Genomic DNA, 15,520 nt, shown 5'->3' with positions numbered 1-15,520 from the left:
ATTGTGTTTGTGGTGCGAGTATTCAGGTTCCTATATATCAATGCCGGCGAAGGCCACGAGCCAAGGGAAAAGCGCAGCCCCTTGAGATTGTATTTACTGGTGCATCTTGCTTTGTCCAAGTTTATTATCATCATCTCTGCGTCGTATGACACCCCTCCACCCACACTCCCCCCCCCGGGCACATCACCAAAAAACTATTCTCCATCTCTGAGCGACAGAGATCATTGCTTTCCTCTGAGAGTAATCTCATAGTCTGTTGGACTGATTTATGAATTATTAAAGTATCTGGAGTGGATGTGAATACCAATGACGAGTGTCTAATAAACCTCACTACTCTCCACACGGGTCACAACCAGGGCAGGGCAGGGCAGACATGCTCCCAGGACTAGGGCTATACTACATTTGTAATAATCAGATTAGTCATATTTTGGGTTTTTCCTCATTTTTTTCAGAGAGAGAGCGAGAGACAGAAAGAGAAAGTGAGAGAGAGAGATCAGATGTATTGCTTGCTGTGGGGTGTTTGCAACTGCGATCACTGAGATTTTATTTTCCCTCTTTTACCCCCTCTCTCTCTCATCTTGCATCATCTAGTTTCCCAGTGTGTGTGTGTGTGTGTGTGTGTGTGTGTGTGTGTGTGTGTGTGTGTGTGTGTGTGTGTCTGTGTGTGTGTATTTTTAATTTCCTTTCCTTTTGGCTTATATTTTCTACCAAGGCTCATTGTGACCAGGTCAAGACCTTCTATGTTTTAAACCCTCCATCTTTGTCTTGTTTTTCTCTTTTTAAAGATCCTTTTATTTTAAGCCCCTAGATGGGAGTTACCCTAAATGGACTTATCCTCGGCACTTATCGAAACGAGGAATTCATGGGGATTACGTTCCATCTTTCTCTTCACATTTATTGTCATTCCCCCCCCCTCTCGGTCTGTTTGTTTGTTTGTTTGTTTGTTTTTCCATGGCGTCCTGAAAAAACCCTGGTGCCTCTGCAAGTACCCCGACAATGCTGGCAGAGGCACCACATGCTTTGGCATGTTGATCAGAAGTTGGTAACGTTGCTTTTCACCTGCAGGCCAAACTGTTTAGCATAGTGAGGGAAGATAATCATTTAGCTGTATTTGTGGACTGGTTGGGCTGACGGTGCATTGGATGCTATTTCGTACCACTGACTCCACTTCTCTGAGTCTACGTCTCTTGGCACTGGAAGTGTAAAGCATGTGAGGGTGGAGAGTGGCCTCGCAGTAAGCCCAATATCAATCCAGCAGGCTCATCCTCACAGGGGTAGTTAGCTTTTCATCCCCTCACTTTGTACTCCTGTACTGCTTGCATATTTGGACCCCTTTTTTACATCTATGTGTGTGTGTGAGTGAGAGAGTGAGAGAGAGAGAGAGGGGGGGGGTTACTTTGCTTTCTTATCTTTCTACCTGTACTGGTCCAAGAGTCAGTCCCTTGAGCATTGCAGTAGAAGAGGTGAAAGAAAAAAACAGAAAAGTTGTTTTGATCTATGTGTGTGTGTGTGTTTGTGTGTGTGTGTGTGTGTGTGTGTGTGTGTGTGTGTGTATGCATGTGGGCTTGTTATCGTGTGTTTGTGTACAGGGGGTGTTCCTGAGCATGCATATAAATTATTATCATTTCTTATTTTGATTGAAACAGGAAGTGTGTTTGGGAGAGCACACACACTCTGCATTCAGGTCATGATCTGTATGCATCTGCAGCAGCATGTGTGTTTTGTTTGTCCTAATTCCACGGCAGGATGTTGGTCTGGGAGCAGGTATGTATGTGTGTGTTTGTGTGTAAGCTAGAGTTTGTTTTAGCTGCGAAAGATAGACAGTGTGATCTGTAATTAAAATTTTCTGTCTCGTTAAGTTGGTGGCAGCCTTCGCTGCATCACAGTGGCTTTGCAATCGATGGCAAAGATCTCCCCATAATACTAACGAACCACAAGATCATTTAAGTTCAGGGCTCAGGGAAGGGAAAAATTAATTAAGATATTTATGGCCCCAATTAATCAGTTCAGCGAGAGAGACTTGCCCGATCCACAGGGTATATTCTGGAGATGGATGTTGCGAAAATCTGTGAGCATGGTCTTTAAAAAGAGAAGCAGGGGGATTCTCCAGCATCTTCGCTCCAAAAGCCCTCTAATACACACCTTATTTGCTCTGCTTGGCCGCAGCTCTCATCGGCTCAGGGTTAACCCTTACACCTTACAGACTCTTTCTGGAGCCTCTTAAAGGTGTGTGTGTGTGTGTGCGTGTGTGTGTATATATGTGTGTGTGTGTGTGTGTGTGTGTGTGTGTGTGTGTGTGTGTGTGTGTTGCATTGTGTGCCAGACTGTCACATGCACAAACTTCAACTGAGGGGTGCAGAGCTTAACTGCTCTCACTACTCAGTTGTGACATTGTAGATGTGTTGAATCTCTGAGAATCCTCTGTTTTTTTTAAAGCCACATGTATGTGGCAGTAGTCAATCCCCCCAGCCACCCCCCTGACACCTGGACATCCTGACAGCTTTGGTATGGAGGAGTACCAGGAACTGCCAATATGGTGACCGCAAATTAAATGTGTGGGCCCATGGCTGTTGCTGCTAATTGATTTCAGCTCATGAATGTTTTTGCTAATTGACTTTAATTCAGCCATGCAGTAATGCTAAACATAGGCACTTTATTCTTTTGTGGGATTTTGATCTCTTCTGCACTAACTGTCCAGCTGCAGTCAGTCAGCCGCACATTTGTGGTTGAGCAATTCTTTGAGTGAGGACATACTGTGCGTGTGTGTGTGTGTGTGTGTGTGTGTGTGTGTGTGTGTGTGTGTGTGTGTGTGTGTGTGTGTGTTTGTAGTGTGTGGTCAGTGGAAAGTTTCTCAGAACAATACACTGACACATTCCATATTGTGTTGTTTACGACTGTCTGTATTGTGGCTTGACCTCTGATACAAACACAGAGTCCCAAGTTTGCTCCGCCGTCAATACCGATCCAAGACCCCTGTCAATCCCGGTGTCACTGGGCCGTCTAAGGAGATTGCCTGATTGATTGAAGCGAGACAGAGCACAGAGGGCGAGCGGAGTTAAGAAGGCACCTTGATTGACACAGAAAGAGTAAATGTGTGTGTGTGTCTGTGGGGGGGTGTGGAGAAGACAGCATATTACAACAGTTCAGAGAGAGAGAGAGAGATAGAGAGAGAGAAGGTTGGATGAAAGGAGAAAAACAGGCAGACAGTTGGTGTGTGGGAGAGGTGATGAAGGAGAGAGCACAAAAAGGACGGGGGAAAGGAAGAGGAGAGCTTTTAGTTTGTGTTTGAGGACGAGGTGGAAAAATAAGTGAGAGAGCGAGTGAGTGATAGCGAGAGAAATAGAGCAAGAAAGTGTTTGAAAGAGAAAGAGTGGTAAAGAGAAATGAAGAAAAGCAGTAAGCGTGAGAACGAGTGATAGAGAAGTTTATAGAGAGAGAGAGAGAGAGAGAGAGAGTGGAGGAGGAGTAATCACAGAGCGGGGTGTGCGGGAGTGGGGAGCTCCATAGGGAACATTCAGGCCTCCGTCACGCACCAGTGCGCAGCACTGACAGGGTCTCCCTGTGCCAGCGCCATCCCTCAGCGACGCGACGCAACACCTCACGCGCGCACGCCCAGGCCTCAAACACATGCGACACGACACCCGAGGCGGCACACTGCACACGACACGCACTAAAGCATGTTCTTTAATAAAAAACGTGAATCGAGCGGAGCCGTTCGTACGCACAGAAGCTTGCCTCTCTCTCTTCGGGGCCGTTTAAAAAAGTACCCTTCGGCACCAACTGCAGCAATGGCAGCAGTAGTACCGCTCGTGCTGTTATCATCACGACAGCAAAAATCAGAGCCAGGCCAGCTTGCTAAACGTACCGTAAAGGCCGCACTACACCACAGCAAACACTGCAAAATTAAAGGCATATATTTATTTAATCTCTTTAGTATTGGTTAATTAGATAGCATGGAGATGACTGCTCTGCATGCAGCCTAGTGTATAACAAAAGAGGTCATCTGGCGCATGCGGCGGCATTGTCACAACAGCACCGCTGACAGACACACAGTGCAGCCGTCCACTGCTCTGCTCCTACAGACCACACAGACATGATGGAGACAATATGGTGAGCTAGTGCTAAGGCTCGCCGAGCGGCGTGTAACACATGACTCATTATGCTGTGTAAGCTCTCTGGTGACAGGAAACAACACTCGGCGCAGTGCTGATTTGCACTGAAGGGTCTCGGAGCTTACAAGATATGCAACCAAAGTCCATAGTGTTTTTTTACACGGTAATAGATTACTTTGTTGAGTGACAGGCCAGAAAAGCAAAAAAATCATTCTGCAACAAATACTGTACGTGTGAGTGCAAGAAGCATGGAGTCCAATAATTCTCATAATAATTGTGTTCCTATACAGTGATTTTGCTCAAGTTAATGGATCTGTCTCTCAGCGTGTCTTGTGTGTTCTGTTACCTTGCTGTGACGCTCCACTTTTAATTAACATGCTGCAATGATTAAAGTTTTAACTTAATTATCTTTATCTTTTCTCTCAGGGTGTTCAAGCCTCCATGGGAAACTGAATGAGACATTCTGCACGAGAGGAGCAGAAGAAGAAGGACAGGCTTGGGTAGATAGAGGGGGATATTAAATAAGGAGGAGTGACTGGCACCTGCCCTACAGCTCTCTTTGAAGGGCAGGAAATAGAAACGAAAGAAAGGAGTGACCAGAAAAGAGGAAAAAAAGGGAGAGAGTGGGGGAAAGAGAGAATGAAGACAATTGGAATCCAAGGGTTTCCTCTTGGTGTCTGTCACTCGCACTAGAATTTTGGACCCTGGAACCAGGAAGTATGACAAGCAGGAAGTTGCTCTTATTGGTCTCCCTTTTCTTGTGGGAGGAGTTTGGCAGGGCGGGGTCTGCGGTCAAGGTGGTCCGGAGGAGAGGACTGAGCGGGCAGCGTTCACTTAAACCCGAGGGCAAGGTTCTGGCTGACCAATGGGAAGAAAGCCCTGAAAAAGTCGGCTTGGCAACAAGAAATCTCAAGGACTTGCTTGCCCGCGACCAGGCCGAGCGCAGCGACCTTTCGGTCATAAAGAAGCTCTCGCAGAACCACGCCACTCACCCCCTACTCACAAAACGTGAGGATGGCCAGAGTTTTGGGGTAAAACTAGACGGATTGGACTCTGCAGTGCACGGACTGTCTGGAAGCAACGAGGCGGCTCTGGAACCGAGGAAGAGCAGGAATGGCACCAGGGGCGCTGACAGTTCCCTCCCTAAACCTGGGAGAACTGATAAAGGTCTGCCCATTCATCACAAGATAGACTTTGGCCTCCACCCAAACAGAACCCGAACCAAGTCCCTGGCCAGGTCCGGTGCCAGAGCGGGGTCTGCTGTCCATCCTGGCCAGACCCCCAAGGGCCTCTCGCTGGAGTCGCCCAGGAAACTCAACCTGACCGGCAGCTATGGCGTGCTAAAGCTGATCTCCAAGGAGAACCTGGTGCGGATCGTGAACTCCCAGCTGCAGAGCATGGTGGGATTGAATTTCCAGGGCAAGGCCAGTCGCAGCAGGAAGAGGGATCTGATTGATGTGGACCATAGCCTGCCGACGGCCTCGAAGGTGAAGCGGCAGGACCGGGCGGTGGCCTCGGATCTCTATGGCGTCCCGGACAATCAAACAGAGGAGCTGCACATGAGCGCGACGTCCCACGTCAACCTCAACACCGAGCAGGCCGCGCACAGCCTCTGGAAGCCAGTCAGCGAGTTCTCCTCCTCGGACTCTGTCATTGGCCGGCCCAGCGAGCGGGCCTCACCAAAAGGTCAGCTCGTCACGGAAACCTGGAGCAGCAGCAGCAGTGGTGTCGTTGGCGGCAAGCGGCTCAGCGCGCACCTGGCGTCCACCCCTCAGGCGGAGGTCCTGAACACCGTGAGGGACGCGTCCTTCGGCTACAGTGACACCCAGGCCATGCTCCGCAGCGGGACGTCCAACTCGCCCCAGCGCTCTGACGGCGCTTCTCCCTCCGTCTACACCCTGGACCCGTGGGGAGTGCGGAGCGTGAGCGGCGGAGGCAAGAGAGAGAGGGGAGGTGCCCCCGTGGAGGACGAGGTGGACGAGGAGAGGGAGGTCAAGGAGTACACGAACAAAAACGAGGCGCTGGAGGAGAGCATCCAGCCTCCGGAGCTAGAGTCCAGCGTGACCCAGGACCCCGTGTGGGCCGTGGCCGAGCGGCCCAACAGCAGCCACGTCCTCAAGCTGCGGCCCGAGACCGAGTGGGCGGCAGGGAAGACAGGCACTGGTGGCGGCGGCAGGATGGGTCACGGACTGATGTTTGAAGAGGCGGAGGAGGTCGATGAGGACAACAATGATGATGATGACGATGATGATGCCGGTAATGAGGGCAGAGGCCACAACGAAGGCGGCGGGAAACGTTCTCGCAGCAGGCGAAGCTGGATCTGGAACCAGTTCTTTGTGATCGAGGAGTACACTGGCCCAGAACCTGTGCTCATCGGACGGGTAAGGCAAACCTCCTATTTCTATAACAGTTTTTGTGCTGTTTACTTTCATTTTCAAAACTCTGTGTCTATTCAAAACGTCTTAAACACATCTCCAAAGCAAACATTTGCCTCATATTATAAACACTTTTGTCATAATGACATTTTGGATACATTGTGTACACACTGTTGCTTGTCTGTCTTTCATGAGCTTTATATGTATATTTCCATGCAAGAGTGAAAGTCATCTACAGAGAAGTTGAAATACACAGTAAGCATGCAAGCAATATTGAAACCAAAATACTGACTTTCCCAAATAATTTGGTGTTGAGAATACAGTATTTTACAGCCAACAAGAAAAAATTAAACAAAAATAGGCCTACAATAACCACCAGATGTACATGGAGTTTATATCACAAAGCTGATTTTTCCAAAGACAGAAATTACTGACTACTATCAATTTACTTTGTTTTACTTTGTGTTTCTTTTCCAAAGAAAATATATTTCTTCATATGCGTTCCTAAGGCATTTCCGGAGGCACTAGCCTGACGTAGCAATACTCAATTCTAGTCAGAATACCGTAAAACTCCAAATAATAGCCCGGGCTTTTATTTTCCCAAATCGCCAAACTGCATCGGCTAGTATTAGAGACAGGCGTCTATATGAGACAGGCCTTTAATTCCCTTTACACAAAACTTTCCTCTGCAAAGATGGAAAATATTATCGAATTAATTATTTCAAACACACTGAATGTCTACCTATATGACTAGGCTATCTGATGACAAAAATGATTTACAAAGAGATCGTATCACACTGAAAGCTCATATTTTGTCACTAGCAAATAGCCTATATCGGTCCTTTGTCAAATACAGTTGCATTATCAGCCCTGACCAAAACCGTTCAGGAATTATTTATGCAAAAGTGGAACGTGCATAATATTTCATTCTCCCTCCTTTTCGGCACGAATGAAACAGCATGAGAGAGCATGAACCATATCGTTTCTCCCGTATTGTATTTGCCAAATTTGACAACAGTCTGCATTTCAATAGCCTATTTTCTAGCCTATTTCCACGCCATTTCAGCGCCGTGTATGAGTAGGTCTAAGAGTGAGAAGTTTTATAATGCCCTGGGCAGCCACATTCCACTGCAACTAGGCCTATGCGCAGCACTTGCCACTCCGACTCATCATCAACCTATTTCACTATATAGCCAGAGAATGTCCGTAGACGGGCTCTGATATAGCCTAGTCTAAGGTAAATTCCTTTTCTGACTTCTTTCTCTTTATCGCCATGACAGTAGGCCTAGGCTACATTTAGAATAAAGAATAACGTTCGCGAACCCTTCTGTTTTTTTTGCCAGCATAACAAGCTTACCATCGGCCTATCCGCAAATTTTAGACACAAGGGATGAATTGAACGATGACGACGTCGGACATATAGGCATAGTTTATATTGAAAAAATGTTATACAATTTGGAACTCTAGCTTTTCCCCACCGCAGTCTTTTAATGCCATCTAATCATAACGTGCGCAGTCTGCACCATACTTAAGCCCAAATCACACCCAAGATTCGCGACGAGATGAGCTGCAACATTCTAATTCATTTAATTAATCAACATTCTAATATTAACCAGCAACTTGATGCAACATTCTAAAACCTTGCAACTATGACCAGACATGGTAAATGCTTTGCAACGGCTTGCAACGACGTACAACATCTAATTCACACCGCTGTAACATCCTTTCTGTAACGGTTTCGTGTCATTGCAAATCTTTGGTGTGAATTGGCCTTTAAACAGACGATCTGACGGGTTTTAGAAGATTAAATACAACCCGAAACTAAAAAACAGACCAGGCCTCTACTGGAGACCGGCCTTCAACCCAAACCTGTAGCCACGCCAGGCGTTTAAAAGAGACAGGCGTCTCTTTGGGACTCGGCTATTTTTTGAAGTTTTACGGTATGAGTCTGATACTGCTCCATTGTGACGTAATTATGGGGTGTGTTTCAACCGATACAGGGGGGGAATGCTTCTGCACTCAATTGGATAGACCTAACCAATTAGAGCAACAAAATAACGTACCATGATATGTAGGAAGAACACACAAACCATCTTTCTTCTCCACAAATGCCTTAACATTGTTTTCTGATCTTTTGTGAAAGTTATTGTGCCGTCAATATCTCTAAACACTCATTAGTGAAATCTAAGAGATACGTAGTAGGGTAGGCTATTAGGAAAAAACTGATAGGCTATATCCCCTCTGTTTTTAAAAATAATTCTGTAAAACACTGATATGCTACATGTGCTTATTAGGTATTAACAGTGCATTATAAGCAGTTAACAATTCATTACTAACAGTTAGTTAATTGTTGTTATCCTTTAATAACATTAACTTACTGTTAACATGCAGATTGTAAGTGTTAATAAGCAGTTACTTACAAGTATATTTATAACAGTTGTAAGTGTTAACAAGCAGCTTGTTAATGCTTGCTAATGGTGTGTAAGATATATTATTAGCTGTGGCCTACTGGTTAGCGCTTCAGACTTGAAACCGGAGGGTTGCCGGTTCGAACCCCGACCAGTAGGCACGGCTGAAGTACCCTTGAGCAAGGCACCTAACCCCTCACTGCTCCCCGGCGAGCTGTTGTTGCAGGCAGCTCATCATGCCCAGGATTAGTGTGTTTCACTAATTCACGGATTGGGATAAATGCAGAGACCAAATTTCCCTCACGGGATCAAAAGAGTATATATACTTATACTTATAAGCCATTAACACCATTAACAAGCATTAACAAGCTGCTTGTTAACACTTACAACTGTTAACAAATATGCTTGTAAGTAACTTAAAAGGCTGCTTATTAACACTTACAAGCTGCATCTTAACAGTTAGTAACAGTTAGTTAATTGTTGTTATCCTTTAATAACATTAACTTACTGTTAACATGCAGATTGTAAGTGTTAATAAGCAGTTACTTACAAGTATATTTATAACAGTTGTAAGTGTTAACAAGCAGCTTGTTAATGCTTGCTAATGGTGTGTAAGATATATTATTAGCTGTGGCCTACTGGTTAGCGCTTCAGACTTGAAACCGGAGGGTTGCCGGTTCGAACCCCGACCAGTAGGCACGGCTGAAGTACCCTTGAGCAAGGCACCTAACCCCTCACTGCTCCCCGAGCGCCGCTGTTGTTGCAGGCAGCTCACTGCGCCAGGATTAGTGTGTTTCACTAATTCACGGATTGGGATAAATGCAGAGACCAAATTTCCCTCACGGGATCAAAAGAGTATATATACTTATACTTATAAGCCATTAACACCATTAACAAGCATTAACAAGCTGCTTGTTAACACTTACAACTGTTAACAAATATGCTTGTAAGTAACTTAAAAGGCTGCTTATTAACACTTACAAGCTGCATCTTAACAGTTAGTTAATGTATTTAAAGGATAACAACAGTTAACTAACTGTTAGTAATGAATTGTTAACTGCTTATTATGCACTGTTAATACCTAATAAGCACATGTTATTCTAAGGCGTTACCCAAACGGGTTGTAAACGAACGAGGGAACAACATGTCACAATGCAACACGCTGTTTTCCATTGATGAAAGTGAAACCATGAATTTTCCTACGTCTCAACTTTGGCCAAAGTGTTTAGAAATAATTGTTTTCAGTGATAAAACCTAATTGAAATAACATGCATTTTCCATATGGGGTCTTAGAAGCCATCTGTCTCCTTCTAGCCACAGTAGACCCCGAAGCCATTTGTTTTGAGAATAATGGCTGGCTGATGAAGTTATTGGCTGGCTAGCCGGCTCAGCCAAAACCTAAATGGCTGCTGCAGCCACCAAACTTTTCATGGCTACTAATGGCTGAAGCTGCCTCTTCATGTACAGATGTCTGTTATATTGATTTACTAGATCTCAATATTTCCAAGCAGTGCATAGCTTATATATTTCTACAAAATGCAATACAATGTAATAATAATAAAAAATAAACACGATTTTACTTTCACAAGTTATGTAGCCTACAGTATTAATTTTGTTATCTGTAGGCAAACAATTTCAAGTAATAATGTCCCTGCTGCTGTCTAAGAATAGGCCTAGATGCACACTTGTCAAACTTCACAGAGTAACATTATGCTTATGACATGTAATTCGCTATTCAATATAGTTAATATAAGCACACATTGTTATATTATGTTGGACACAGTGCCGGTTCAGACCTCCATGGGGCCCTAAGCAAAATCCTCCTAAGGGGCCCTCCTACCTGAACTCTGAGCGGCAAAATGTAACCTTTTTTTTACAGTATCATCTGACACCTCAGTGCTCCCAATACAATCATCCCATCTCATTTTGGATGTCTATGGAAGTTACCAAATATAGTGTTTTTCCCTATAAAGGACTAGGAGAAAGAAACATAATTGTGTGTGAATCACCTTCACACAGCAATAAATGCCCAGTTTGAGTGTCTGGGCTGTTTGCTTTTGATGCTTGCTGTACATATCTGCTGAAAAACTGCTAGTTTCATCCCGAGCTGCACGTTATTATGAACGCATTTAAATATGCAGCCATTTTTAAAACAAATGTAGCCAGTTGCCCGCATTCAAAAAAACGGAATTTGCAATTACATTTCACAACTTGCGAAGTACTGTGACTGGGAAAGGCTGGCAAGTAAACCGCAGACAGATCAGGGGATTCACTTCCTGTAGGGATTCACTGTAAATCCCTCCGTTCCAGAGTATTTGTTTCATATCATCAATCATTTGGTTCAGGTGTTTGTGCAACCGGGCCCTGAAGATCTAACAAAAGTTTGAGTATAGGCCTACGTAGGAATTAGGATTATGTGTGAAGTGAGATCAAAATGACCTTGTTTGCTTCTTTATGCCATTTAAGATCAGCGTGAGACAAAAAAAAAGGTATTCTCTGATTGCTTCTTCTGTACGGAAACGTGCAATTTTTTAGTCAATTCACTATGAGTCCTGTGTATCGCAGCAACGAGAACAAGACTGTGCTCTGTGGGAAATAGATGTCGCTTATCGTTTATTTTTCGTATATGTAAGAATTATTATTTGATGCAAATAGTTCTAGCTGGCTCAGCCAAAGTTTATCAGATGGCGGCTTAATTTGGCTTACAAAATTATTGGCTGGCGGTGGCTGAAACTCTAAATAGCGCAAAAGGCGGCGCATGGCGGCGGCTTCGGGGTCTAAGCCACAGCGTTTTTGTTGCAAACATAATCAACCTAAGCATGCTCAGAAGACGTGATAGACGACGCGCTGTTGCTCACCTGTCCATCATCGTAAAGCCCGATTTGATTGGTCCGCCAGATTTGGGGCGAGCATAGTTGCTTAACAACGGAGCAATGCCAGACCGAACTTCCCGACCTCAAGTGTTGTGGGCGGGACTAAGTTCGGCTGGCACCCAGGCTAGGAGGCACAGAAAAAGTCGACATTTGTAGAACATTATGCTGAAGTCCAATTCATTTTCAAAGTATCTGAAATTGGTTCTAAACATTTCAACCGGGAATCCTCTAGGAACAGATTGAAAGGGTCTATACCTATAGAGTGTATATCTATTCTAAGTGTCTAAGTGGGGCATTTTGATAGGTTTTGTTGAAATTAAAACAAATTACTTCCTGTTTGATTTGTGTGTGTTAGGTAGAAAATGTGTGTGGTGTTTCGCAAAATGTGTTTTAGGAAATTGAAAACTGACTTGAACACTGAGAATTACTGTATGGTTTTGCGGATTTGGTGTGGGGTTATGGTGTTTGAAAGACAAGTTTAGAAAATTTTGTGACAAGCAAAGATTTAGTTTGTAAGCAGTTGAAAGCTGTAATTACCCTGTCTTTCAACTGTCAGTAGATTGAAATGACTATTTCTAAGAGGTACAGTAGGAGCAGTGGTTGGGGAGTGTAAGGATTGAGGAAGAGACTGAAAGTTCTGACGGGTTCATTTTAAGTAATGTTCTCACAGGTGAGGATTCTTATGCTATTGTCTGCACTGAATTAATTTTCCTGATTTTAAATCCATATTTGTTGGGGTAGAGGTTTAGGCCAGGGTTCCCAGTGGGGGTAGGTTTAGGGTGGGATTTTTATATTTGACTCAGCACCTTTATTTTGATGACTCTTCACATCTTGTTTTGTGGATTAGCTCTGCTGTCTGAACTGTTGGTTCAAAAGCTCATTAACCCCAACACCAGGTCAGAGAATTCATTAGGGTCTTTCAAATGTCATCACCTTTTTAACTGCCATTGATTTTTGTACACCACACAATTGAAAGACTGGCTTTCGCTAATCACTCCCCGACAGGTATTAATCAATCTTTCCTCCCAAGACACAAAAAACTCTCAACCCAAACAAATGCACACACCAGGCACACACACCGAGGACTACATGAAACATCTCTCCTGGGAGGTGACCCCTCCGCAGAGCAGAAGCCAGCGGCGTTCCTCCCTTCACTTAGCGAAGGCAAACAGACAGGCAGCTCCCCGAGAACAGAGTTGATTTAATTCCCATCACACCCCTCATTTTAACCGCATTACTACGATTAGGCCGTCATTTTGCTGTCAATCTCTGTCAATTTGGGGGCCTTGGGGGCACGGGCCGCTGCAGGCCCCCGAGAAGAATGTTTCAATCAGCTTCATAATCAGACACGTATTCCTTGGTGCCGCGCCGTGTTTTTTTTGCGGCAGCGACGGGCACCTCAAACAACTCCTTTCATCAGACAATCAAGTACAGAGGAGGAACAAAAACAATCGGGGGAGCCCCCATCATTTCCTCCTCCTCTAGTTCCTGTTTATCATCCCTGATTCTGAAAGCCTCATATGCGAGATTGTCTGACAATCACCTGCTTTCAAAGGAAAGCAAAGAAAAAATGACAAGATGATGACGCTGTTAAAGTTTGCTGCATTAACCAAGCCGCAAGTGTTTTTTTGTTTTGCACAATTGCAATTCTTAGTCCGTTTTTACAGGGAAGCAGATTTACATTGAATTTTAAATAGTGGATCTGTCTGCCAGACAGCCAGCTATTCTTTTTATCTGACCCAGCAGAGGCTTGCAAAAAAAGTACATATGATGTATATTAATGTATAAATATTTGATCAAGTGCGAATGAAAGATTTGTAACGGTAACACTGAAAAATTTACATCTCCTCCAGCCTCGCAGTCGAAGCACATGGCCATGCGTCTGAATAGGGAACATGATGAGGAAGCTTATTACACTGGCAGCGCTGCTGTGCAGATACTTAGCCAGCGCCACTTCAGTTAGTCTCCAGCTGTGCTGAAGGCTAGCGCTATATAAGGGCCAGCTAATATCTAAGGTAAATGAATAGCGAGGAGAATCCTCAGTGTTAGCCTTAGGCGCTCCTACGCCGCTGTGAGATTAAAAAAAAAAAGAATGAGAAAAAAAAAAACGATGCCACCTGTCTCAGTGGGGGAATGTCTTGCTAACTTCAACTTCCTGCCCTCACGGAGATTTAAAGGAAATCCCTGAGGTGGCCGAGGATCCGGGCCCACTCGGGCTGGAGCAGCTCAGTGTAGCGAGGCTTTGTGATGCTGGACGCTGTTGTTGGGCTGGGCTGCTGCTGTTGCTGCTGCGGTGGGGCTTATTAAAAGGCCCTTGTTATGTTGAAGGGTGTTAGTGAAACAAAGGCTGGACGCCTGCAGTGCCTCAGGTCAACATCCAGGCTTACAGATGGATGCGCTGTAACTCATTAGCGTCAATCTGCCTGTTAAGCAGGTGTGCGCGTGCGTGTGTGTGTGTGTGTGTGTGTGTTTGAAGGAGAGCGAGAGTGTGGGTGTGGATGTGGATGTGGGTGTTTGTGGATACGTGCATGTGCATGTGTGTGTGTGTGTGTGTGTGTGTGTGTGTGTGTGTGTGTGTATGTGTGTGTGTGTACAGTATGTTTGTGTGTAGGGCTCTGTGTACTAACTGCTTGTGTGTAAAACACCAGGGTTTGCCAACATTTCCTGCTGGGCTCTCCCTACACACATTACCTTATTGCTGACATTCATGGCTAAAATGTCTCCCTATACACCCTACACTATATGTATCTGTTTTGTAATTCTGAGTGTGTGTGTGTGTGTGTGTGTGTGTGTGTGTGTGTGTGTGTGTGTGTGTGTGTGCTGGTGTATTAGTGCATGTTTGCGAGAAAGCTCAAGAGAGATGTGTATATGTGTGGATATACCTAATGCTCTTATATCTTAATGCTCTTATGAATGTTTAATCTCCATCCTGTGGCCCGGCGAGGGCCTCCAGTGTCGCACTGCTGAAGATCAATTGGGGGGGGGGGGCCCATGTTTGCCGCTCCTTATTACCGAGATGATTATGATTTAATAAAGCGGAGTGCGCAGAACTCCCTGGCCTTTCACGCTGCCATGACAGTTAGTCTCCGACTCTCTGCTTGCCAGCGGCCGTCTTAATTCTCCACTAAAGCCCACCGCGAGGTCCCCATGTTATAGGTTGACATTTGTAGCCATCAATAGAACATTGACCAGATGCGCACAGCTCACAGTTCTTGTGACTTATGTTGTTGCCGATCCAGGCAAGAGAGAAAAAGCACTCGACACACAAACACACAGATGCACATGCCGTTAATGTGTCTTAGCCCAGCGCCAAGTGGTCATTTTTGGATACTGCTGTTTTTACGACCGTCGCCGGTGAGTGTTTATGGCACACTTCATGCTTATGAACGTGGAAGTGCAGTTGTAATTGCTCGCAGGCAGCCGTGGTTGGCTCGGTGAGTGTTGGCAGCGTTGGTGGCAGTGGCGGTGGTGGCATTTGAACAGGTGTCGGGGGAGCGGCGCGACACACATTGCTCTAGCACGGTCCCCCGGTGGTCTGCAGTCAGACTGTGTCTGTGGAAGCACGAGTGTGTGAACATCGCACCTATTCACCCAGATGCCGATACGTCATCCGGCCAGGCCCTAACGCTGCCTCTCCCTCCCTCCTCATTCCCTCCATCCTTCTCTCCTTCTGTCTCTCCCTCCCTCCTCATTCCCTCCATCCTTCTCTCCTTCTGTCTCTCCCTCCCTCCTCTCATTCCCTCTATCCTTCT

At 45.3% G+C, this 15,520-nt stretch overlaps 1 protein-coding gene across 1 annotated transcript in view; it reads left to right on the top strand.

Moving 5' to 3' along the window:
- Positions 1-15,520, top strand: part of LOC125301844 — a 106,846-nt gene that overhangs the window by 37,256 nt on the left and 54,070 nt on the right. Inside the window, 1 exon segment of the mRNA XM_048254652.1 lies at positions 4,539-6,493. Coding sequence (XP_048110609.1) covers positions 4,832-6,493 — 1,662 coding nt within the window. The 5' untranslated portion in view covers positions 4,539-4,831.

The sequence above is a fragment of the Alosa alosa genome, chromosome 1, assembly GCF_017589495.1.
Source record: "Alosa alosa isolate M-15738 ecotype Scorff River chromosome 1, AALO_Geno_1.1, whole genome shotgun sequence".
NCBI classification, from domain to species: Eukaryota; Metazoa; Chordata; class Actinopteri; order Clupeiformes; family Clupeidae; genus Alosa; species Alosa alosa.
This window is presented reverse-complemented; position numbering and strand designations above follow the sequence as displayed.